The following is a 10,126-nucleotide window of genomic DNA, read 5'->3' as shown; positions in this document are numbered from 1 at the left end:
CGGAAAGCAATGGCAACGTACTTTCTAATGATCCCGGATCAGTGGTCTTCTCCTTCCACATCAGGCAAATCTCAGTCAGATACAGGCGAAGAGAACGGACAACAAGGGACCTCTGCAAAGCGATTTCACAATCGAAATCTCGAAGTTCGACAGTCCCATTCTGTTTTTGCATTGTTCATAGGATTGGTTTCCATTTTTTCAATTCTTCTGGAGGGGCAGTTATTCATTCACACACATAAAAGCGAAGGAATTCATAATTCTTTTGCTAGGGGATGTGGAACAAGGCCTCTTCAACTGGGAATTTCTGTCAAAGGTCAAATATTTAGCTACCTTTGCATGACATTTTTGTACAAAAAAAGCTTTTTTTTTCTCTCTTGTAGTTAGCATATATATCCCATCATACTTTTAGGTTGTAATCCATTGAAAACTAGCCTTCGATTACATTATGTAAAAACAAAGTGATTGATTACAATAGAAAGAGATTTTTTTTAATGAAATTGGGGAAGTTAATGGATTAATATGGGCAAAAAAGAGTATTCGTGGACTAAACTGGAAAAAAAATAACAAACTCAAATGTTAAAAGTTATTTTATCCCATCAATATTTAATGTCACCATCAATATTATTTTTAAATGCATTAAATCCCTAAAAAAACCTATATATATATATAGAGAGAGAGAGAGAGATTAATGAACAAAAGTACACTGTAACAGTTGCTGCGCTGTAATTAGTTACACAGCATATGTCAAACTGAAAATGTTTCATAATATTAGCTTTGAATTTTTGAAAGAGCTATGCTTTATTTTTCACATAGCTTTAAGGATTTATTTGCACTAAAAAGAAATTGTTCCAACTCCCAACCATCCATCCACACTTCAAACAATCAATTGTTCTTTTTAAGAAGCTTTCCTAAAAATGCAATGTAGATATACATTTTTTTAAGCGATTATATGTATTTGACATATTTTCAACTAATTATATATTCGTATTCATGTTCAAATATGAATTAAACACTGAAATTTTAAACTTTAACCAATGAAGAAGCTTCTAATATGATAAAAAAAGTTATCAAATTCAAAGATTAAAGATTGTTTTTTTAATCTTTTTCAAATTATTTTCTTGTGCATTCTTTTGTAGTATTAAATTATGTTAAGCTCCCAAAGTTCCTCTCCTTTTGGTTAGGTACTATTTCGTCTCCTGGCTTAATTTTATGTGGATTTGTGAGACTAGGACAATGTGTCACTGTTGTTTCTTTTTGAGAGGGTAAATGCTGCCATCTGGGACAGATATATCAAAAGGAAAGCTTTTGTTAAATGGTTGTTCACTTATCCAGCCCATGTGGAACTTATGGAACAGTACTACATTGGTTCATGGTTCCTCTACTAGCCTAAAGCTTTTCTTTTCCTTGTTTGCCATTCTCTGTTCAAACTTCAAACCTGCAATCGCTTTCACATGCCACAGTCTATATTAACTTATTTGGAAAACTAAGCTCATCTTCAACAACAGCATGGATCTTGCGAGTCCTAAATACTTTCAAGCTCCACTTCTGTTCTCTAATGGGGTATTTTTGAGCTTAAAGATCCCACCTTTGTTGCATTATTTTGTGTTTCTTTGTTTTTGTTCTTGTTGCTGTTAATGTGTTTGTGTTTTTGTTTTCATGGGATTTCAGGAACCGGTTATGGAGATTAATGGAACGGCCATTTATGGAGAAAGCAATGATAACCCATTTTCGGACACACTTTGCAAGATTAATCTCAAGGAGACATCCGAGTTTGTCAAGTCATTCCCAATGCCTGCTTCAATGGGGAGGAGGCGAGTTGGGGTGAACTCAGTGACAACTCAAAGGAGAGTTTTTGAAGCTCCTTCTACACCAGGTAGGCCTGTTTTCAGCTTGAGCGGCGGTGGAGGCGGCGGAAACGGCTGTGGTGTTGGTGGTGGCAATCTTGCTAGAAGAAACTTTCCTTCAAAGTGGGATGATGCAGAGAAATGGCTAATCAGTAGCTCTTGCCATGAATTTCCAGCTCAAGACATGAAGCTTGAGTCATCGAAGGTAGCTAAACAGTGTGATAACTTTAAGCAACAAGCTGAAGTATTTAAAGGGTCAGTTCCATTGGAGCACCATAATCAAATCAGAAGTTTTAATGCTGGAATTCCAGGCTCTAATGATGTCTTTCTAGAAGGTACAATCTTGTGATTTTCTGCTTTTGATTGTGAGCTGTTGAATGCAATTAGGTTTTATAATCACATCTGTTTTTATGCATGATTATGTAAGTTCATAGATGAGGTAGAATCCATTTTTCCGAATTTCCGATACTCAGAGCCCTCAAGGGAAGGGTTTCTGTTCCGAAACTCGGTGAGTGACACCATGAAAGATGCAGGCACTGAAGTGTTCCATGAAGTTAAACATAAAGACGCCGGGACGGAGATGACTTCGCTAGGAAGTTCCACCACTTCTAGATGTCACACGCCGTTGTCGCCCGCGCTACATAATACACCGGCTAATCGGTCAGGTCCCTTAGAACCTACTAATTCGAATAGTTCCAATAGCACAATTGACATTTCCCTGCTGCAAGAGTGTCATCTAGCTAAGTTACAACTCGGGTCGCAATATGATTCTATCGCATCAAATTGGAGTTCGAGGGAGGAAGAAGAGGAAGAAGTGTCGAAGAGCCTTAGACATTTTGAAACCGGCAATGCGTGCCTAAAAAGTGTTTCGGATTCACGAACTCCTACGTGGGAGGAAGAGGAAAGGACTAAATGCTGCCTGAAGTAATGAGGTAAAACATTTGTTGGCATTGTCTGTGTTACTTAGCATCTAAGTAATGACCATTGCTTGGGTCACAGGTATCAAAGAGAGGAAGCAAAAATGCAAGCTTGGGTGAAGCTTCAAAGTGCAAAAGCAGAAGCACAATCAAGAAAGCTTGAGGTACTTGTTCAATCTTTCTCAGCTTTACAACCGGTATCTATTGTCGTACCGAGATTGGATTATACTTCGAAGCGTTATCCGAACTTATTAAATCGATTTCGCCCTCGAGCCACCCGCAACTCAAAGATACCTTCTAATCTCTTGCTTTTCTTGGCTAGTCCATCTCTGTTGCAGTGCATTCCCTCAATTCAGTATTCTTTTATCTGCATGCTTTTCTCCTTAAAATATGCTTGAAGAATGCCGCAAAGTCGTCCAGCTCCGATTTTAATATCGAAACCGTGGTGGTTGTAACATGTAATTCCACCTCCATGTGAAGTTCCAGCATTAGAAAATTCATGGGAAACTGAAATGTTTACTTAAATCTGAGTTGTCCCCCGCCTGGAAACTTGGTTTTTTGCCATTGTTGAATAAAAGAATGGACCATATTTAATAAAGGCTGCACTTGCATCGCACTTGTTCAATTATATGCCAATGATCCATTAGTGGACTAACATTAACTTTCCATTTTTGCAGGTGAAAATACAAAAGATGAGATCCAAGTTAGAGGAGAAATTAATGAAACGAATGGCGGTTGTTCATCGAAAAGCCGAGGAATGGAGAGCTTCGGCTCGACAACAACATGCCGAGCAAATTCAAAAGCCGAATAATACGCCGACGATTAACCTCCGGATTAACTCGAATTTTTCCGGCAACATCTCATGTGGTTGTTTGCCTTGCAGTAACAGACTCTGAAAACGACGGATCATCTCCGATTGCATGTAGAAAAATCACATCAGTAACAGTGTGAAAACTGTTTGACATTTGAGTTCATGGAATCATCTCCGAAAGTTTTTACACCATTGTTGTTGTGCCTTTTTATCTTCATATTATTTTTGTTTGTGACCCTAAATTTAATTTTTTTTCAAACATATAATAATTAACTTGGCCCAACTATATATACATACAATTTGGGATGAAATTGGAATGTTCAAAAAGTTTGGAGACCAATTTAGAAAGATGGTCATATTTTGGGGATAAAATTAAAATATTTAAAAGTTTGAAGACTAATTTAAAATGATAATCATAATTTAGGGATAAAATTAGACATTTGAAATTTAGGGATTGATTTAAAATAAGAGTCATATTTTGAAGACATATGATACTATTAACTCTAAAAAAAAAAAAAAAATCAGTTGAGCATTGCATTAAAGAGGAGAAAGTTGCATGCTTATTGCTGACTCTGTAATATCCCTCCAGTAAGAGTCACTTGCCGTTGCTTCATCACCCCAAGCTTCAAATGTAGTCAAAGGGTTAGAGATATTGTTTACATTCTGGACAACGTTGGTGTCGGGTCGTGGTCGACACTCCGGCGATGCCGTAATCCACGTCGGAAGATGAAGAGTAGTCGAATTTTGAACATTAGCAGCAAACGATGAAGAAGCAAACGGAACATCATTGCTGTTGGAACATGTTTTCGAGTCTAGGATCGGCTTCGGCTGATGTTGAGAAGCCACCAGGTCGATAAAATTCGACTGCAATTCCGTAATGTTTAGTTCTGTTCGAGTAGAACATGGAACTTGTCTGGTAATGCTTGTGGACCAGTTCGTCTAACCCCCTAGCAACCTTTGTGAGTGTGACCCACTGATATTTGCACTTGGTGTGGACCAGAAGCTGCAGTGTATTACACTACATTTTGGTTCTACCCACCGGACTCAGGCTGAGTTACCAATATAATCAACCCATAGTTTATAATAGGCTTAATGAAAATCATTTGGTGCCTAAAGAATTTTTTATTAAAAATTGATGTCTAATGTTTTCTCAGTTATATTTTTAGGTGTCAATCGTTATATTTTTTAATTTTTTTAAGTTTTTAATGAAAAAAAAAAAAAAACTTAATTTATTTACAAAAAAACCCAAACTTTTAATGAAGTTATAAAAAAACTAAAATATATCATTTCAACCCCGTTACCTTGATGGAACGTCAGAGGAGTACCGACAGAGCGACGATGAAGATGGGTTTTGAGTGGAATTGGACGGTGGTTCAAATGGTGGTGGTGGCGTGGAATGTGGATGTCGGATCGACCGAAATCGACAAAAAACAACGACGGTAGATTAAAATCCGACGAAACTTTGATTGCTTCTCTACGACAAACGGTGACAGCTAATGGCGAAAGGCCAACAAGGTTTGATCGGGAATCGAAGCCAGTTCTAACGACAATGACGGTGACGATCACGACTGGATGGTCGACGACCATGAAAGGGGGAAGGGAGAAGGGAACGCTACGTTATACATCTAATTTTAACGAAAACTTCTTTAGACACTAAAATATTTTTTGAACCAAAGTTCATGCACTTATTTTTTGGTTTAATTTTTGAGAAATTAAAAAAATTGAAGTTCCAAACATTTTGATTTCAAAAGAAAAAATTTCATATGTTCGTAGGATATCAAGTTTGATCTATGTGTCTTCATCTCTCTCTCTCTCTCTTATTGATTTTAGCTACTTGTCTCACGAATAAACCTAGTAATAATAATATAACAAGGGTCAAGGGTGGAAACAAGGAGAGCCTGCAGAGGCCATGCCCTCCGAAATCTAAATTAAAGTCTGATGAGAATAATTCTTTCTTTTACCATTGAGGGCTGGGTTAATAAAATTAAGTCTCTGAAATCTAAATTATAATTTAAACTAGATTTAATGATAGATCAATTTCATTATAATATTAGAATTTACAAAAATATATTTTAATTATTTAAATAGGATTAAAATTGGCTATCTAACGAAGTAAAAGCCCAAAGTCTTGAGAATGTGTAGATCGATTTCTCAAGCCAATTAGGTGAAGGTTGAAAGCCTCTCGATAAATCGTCGATATTCATTATGAATTCTTACACGATCCTAAACGCAGCCGTTTCATGTGCTGGCTTGTTTTGCAAGAAGACTAGGAGACTTTAAAAAAGGCAGCAGCTTTCTCTTTCCTGCCACTTGGTTGTTCTCGCTTGGTACTATTTCGTCAGTAAATCACCTGCCTAGTTTTTATTTTTTATTTTTCTTTTCAGAAATAAGCTAAAATTTGTGGGTTTTCTTTTGTTCATTAGGTTTTGTTAGATCTAACACTAAATCGATCCAAGATGTTTCTCACCAGGTACCGAATCAAAGCATATTTGTCCCTCATAAAGTTTAATTCCCCCCCCTTTTTAATGTTTGGTGATTGGCCTGTGAAGGACTGAGTATGACCGTGGGGTGAACACATTTTCTCCGGAGGGAAGATTGTTCCAAGTGGAATATGCTATCGAGGCCATTAAGGTAGAAGTTTCTTTTTATTTTTTATGTTTGTTTCCGTAGAAAAACACCGAACTCCTCATCTCTCCAAGGAAAGTTTGCTATTGGGTCTTTTTTGTTTTTAAAATTTTTGGGTTTGTCTGTAAATGTTTTTTTTTTTTCATTGATTGAATTGCAGCTGGGTTCAACTGCAATTGGGATAAAGACGAAAGACGGTGTTGTGCTGGCTGTCGAGAAGCGTATTACTTCGCCATTGTTGGTCTGTAACCTTATTTGATTTAATGTTATTATATATGCTAATTATTTTTGCTATGGTTATTTGTATAGTTAGTCTTTGCTTGTTTGTATTTTTTTCCATTTGGCTTTGCTTTGTTGTGTATCGTGTGCTAAAATGCAAAGTAGAGGATGTGACTTTAAGATTTGGCCCTCCTTGGAGAATGAATGAAGATTTGGGTGCAAGCAATGTTGGAGAATGAATGAAAATTTATCATTGAATTGCGTAATGCTAGGCAGTATGTCGGTTCCATGTAAATTTATGCTGCCAATTGTTTACTTTGAGTCTTTGACTTAATGCTTTAACACTTGACGCTACACTCATCATTTTATAATGTTACCTGAAATCCGGCACGCAGCATTGTCACATATAGTAGTTTCTGTGAAATGTAGATTATTGCTACTTTTTTCAGGCCTCATAGGTACTGGACTCTCTTTCAGGAACCCAGCAGTGTCGAGAAGATTATGGAAATTGATGATCATATAGGATGTGCTATGAGTGGGTTGATTGCTGATGCACGCACACTTGTTGAACATGCACGCGTTGAGACTCAGGTAACATAGTACTTAGTACCTTACCATTTGATATGAATTTATGTGTACCTAGTATGCTGATATCTTCAAAACTCACACAGAACCACAGATTCTCGTATGGTGAACCAATGACGGTGGAGTCCACAACACAAGCTCTCTGTGATCTGGCTCTTCGATTTGGTGAAGGAGATGAAGAATCCATGGTACTATTGCTTATAATTTCTGTACATGGTTGTTGATATTTTATTTCCTTTTTATAATGCTTGTTCCTTATCTTAGTAAACAGTAAGTAGAACGCCACACACAGTATGACTTATATACTTGTGCATTTTTTTTGCAATCTGACATAGAATTCTGCCTTTGGCATTACTTTTGAAGTGCTTATTTACATAGTGTAATGTTTTCCCATGCAGTCTCGACCATTTGGGGTGTCTCTTCTCATTGCTGGTCATGATGAGAACGGGCCTAACTTGTAAGTATCAAAGAAGTTTACTTGTGTTGGCTTTCATGTAGGAGAATCGCTTTTGGCATAAGAGAAAGATGAATGGATTTCTGTTGCATTTTTAACCTTTACACCTACATTTCTGTGAACTATGTTACTTGATGATTATATTATCTCTATGTAGATTTGTTAAGACTTAATCCCTGATCTGCTGCTACAATTACTCTCACCAAAGTTAAAAAAGTTCCCATGGTTTGGTGGACTGGTTTCAAAATGTAGTCATTTGCTAGTGATGATTCAGTCCGGATGTAATTATTGCATGCTTGTTTTAGACTATATGGCTTTAAGAAGTTGAAACTGAAATAAGCTCTAACGCATCGTGTATGTGATGTGGCTACCATGCTGCAACCTATATTAATGCTAGATTGGATTATTACAGATCAAACATTGTATTCACTAAATCAACGTAATAAGTCCATTCTCAGTTGCTTGTCCATTTACGACCAGGTTGTATGATTATTGATTGAGTAGCACGGTTCTTCTAGTGCAGTTATAATATTAAGGTAGTTATTGATCCCTATAAGTGTTTAAGTTGGGGGTATCCTATCTAATAATAATGTCAATCTGAAGAATTTTCAGTTGACCGATAAAATTAAGTATCCAGGTTCTGTTAGTAAAAATCCAAATATGGTTCCTAGAGAACATGTGACAAACTTGACTTCATTTACCTCTTCGTACTTTTTGCAGGTATTATACTGATCCGTCTGGCACATTTTGGCAATGCAATGCAAAAGCTATAGGTTCGGGCTCCGAGGGTGCAGACAGCTCTTTGCAAGAGCAATTCAACAAGGTATTTTTTTTGCCTCTGTATGTTTTCATTCTCGGGAGTTTTTATCTTTGGTATATTGATTTTGGAGTCTTAAGTTTATGATATCCGTTCGGCTGTCTAAATAATTAAAATTAGTATGTCATGTCCATTGTTTTGATATGCTCGTATGTGCCCGAGTAATTTGGTATTTGATTTACTAAAGGATTCCCCTTCTCCCTGCAGGACCTAACCTTCCAAGAAGCTGAAACAATTGCACTATCCATTTTAAAGCAAGTAATGGAAGAAAAGGTAAGGTTTCAAAGATTGTGCTGTAAATATATGTTTTATTTCGTTGACTGATATCTGTCGTCGAAAATGATATTTCTGCAGGTGACACCCAACAATGTTGATATTGCCAAAGTAGCACCAACATACCATCTATACACACCTTCGGAGGTGGAAGCTGTTATCACTCGCCTATGAGAATGCATTGTCATCGACAATCTTACCGTGAGACGACTTGCTTTCTTCATTTATGATGCATGAGTTGGGGATAATCTTGTATGTCTCCTGGGGATTGAAACTTATGAAACATTAGTTTCTGGTTTGGCACTAAACTCACCTACTCAGTTGGACAATTTAATTACAGCCGATCAGAAAAGAACTCTTTTTTAATTGAATGATTATGTTCTCAGGTTCAACCATTGCTTTTTTTTTTAAAATTGATTTTAATCAAATTTGACTATAAGATAACATATACACACGGTATAATGGTATGTATGAGATCAATAATATATATACACTATATTAATAATAGAATTTAACACATTTAATCATTCTTTAGGTTAAGACTGAATTTTTAAAATTTAAAAGTATTAGGTTAAATCCATAATCTACACATAATACAAGGATTAATGAACCTATCATCAAATATAAGGTTAATGTCATTATTCCATACTGGAAGTTATTCATAGTTTTGCCATCATCTTCCACTTGTGTTGTTTATCCGTAATCGCATTCTCCACATGCTTGCCTTCATAACAAATGTGTATTGGTTCTTGTTTCCCATCATTTTCCGCTGCATCGTTAATCATATCTAGGCATTATCTTGAATTCTGCACGGCGGCTTTCACATTGAGAATCGAGTTTGCCGGGCAAGGAACCGTTCAATGGTTAATTAATTATTCGCCGGGCAACCAACCATCAAGGTATGAAAGTGCAAAAGAATTTTGAGAGAAAAATGCAAACAAAAACAAACTCCTTTTAGTCTCATTAAAATTAAATTAATTGTACAGTTCAGTGTATATAATGATGGATTGTAATAAACAAAATTAATGTCTCAGAGATCCTAATACAGACAACAGTATATATTCAAATCAGTTGCAGTAAATAAAGCTTCAAGTTGCAGACGGCGAGAATTCTACTTATTCCCTATAGGATTTGAAGTGCTCGGAGGTATTCTCCTGAAGCTTGAATCAGCCAGTTTCTGATGGTTTCTCTTGTCGGCCTGCAAATCTCCGAAAACCCAAGAAGCCGCCGTTCTCGACACCAACGAAGCATGACCGTGTCGAATCGGACAAGCTTCTGCTTGTGCTAGATTAGATAGAGGTGTCCAAAGTAGAAGAATAAGAACTGACAGTGCTCGAGTGTTTGCTTTCATGTCTGGGAATCTTTGTAGTGGGTGAACTAAATGATTGAAACAAAGTCGGTTTGATCTTGGGTTTCTCCCGATCTTGCTACTTATAAAGTTGTTTAAAAAAACAAAAGTAATGAGAAATCAAAGTGAGATCATGTGCTATATTGTTGACTGTTACATGTTGTAACTCTGACCGCAGTGTTTTGTTATTACAGAGGGATCATGTGATTAAGCATGTTGTTTTTTACTAATTT

At 36.6% G+C, this 10,126-nt stretch overlaps 2 protein-coding genes across 3 annotated transcripts; both read left to right on the top strand.

Annotated features, from left to right (window-relative positions):
- Positions 1 to 1,506: 1,506 nt before the first annotated feature.
- On the top strand, positions 1,507 to 3,657 carry LOC120137592. Its single transcript, XM_039153308.1, has 5 exons — positions 1,507 to 1,560; positions 1,669 to 2,166; positions 2,272 to 2,768; positions 2,844 to 2,925; positions 3,439 to 3,657. The coding sequence occupies exons 1-5, from the start codon at positions 1,507 to 1,509 to the stop codon at positions 3,655 to 3,657; spliced, it is 1,350 nt and encodes a 449-aa protein (XP_039009239.1).
- Positions 3,658 to 5,887: 2,230 nt separating this feature from the next.
- LOC120137529 (proteasome subunit alpha type-5-like) lies at positions 5,888 to 8,917 on the top strand. 2 transcript variants are annotated; one of them, XM_039153261.1, is made up of 10 exons: positions 5,888 to 5,899; positions 5,996 to 6,042; positions 6,122 to 6,203; positions 6,358 to 6,438; positions 6,894 to 7,007; positions 7,088 to 7,189; positions 7,400 to 7,458; positions 8,176 to 8,278; positions 8,480 to 8,545; positions 8,627 to 8,917. In XM_039153261.1, the coding sequence occupies exons 2-10, from the start codon at positions 6,029 to 6,031 to the stop codon at positions 8,717 to 8,719; spliced, it is 714 nt and encodes a 237-aa protein (XP_039009192.1). In that variant the 5' UTR covers positions 5,888 to 5,899; positions 5,996 to 6,028; the 3' UTR covers positions 8,720 to 8,917. The 2 variants fall into 2 exon arrangements, with proteins under 2 accessions (XP_039009192.1, XP_039009191.1); XM_039153260.1 differs by having other exon boundaries at positions 5,891 to 5,909.
- The last annotated feature ends 1,209 nt before the right edge of the window (positions 8,918 to 10,126 follow it).

Source organism: Hibiscus syriacus, unplaced genomic scaffold (genome assembly GCF_006381635.1).
Source record: "Hibiscus syriacus cultivar Baekdansim isolate YM2019G1 unplaced genomic scaffold, ASM638163v2 tig00110674_pilon, whole genome shotgun sequence".
NCBI lineage: Eukaryota > Viridiplantae > Streptophyta > Magnoliopsida > Malvales > Malvaceae > Hibiscus > Hibiscus syriacus.
Note: the sequence above shows the minus strand (reverse complement) of the source record. Positions and strands in the feature narration are given on the sequence as shown.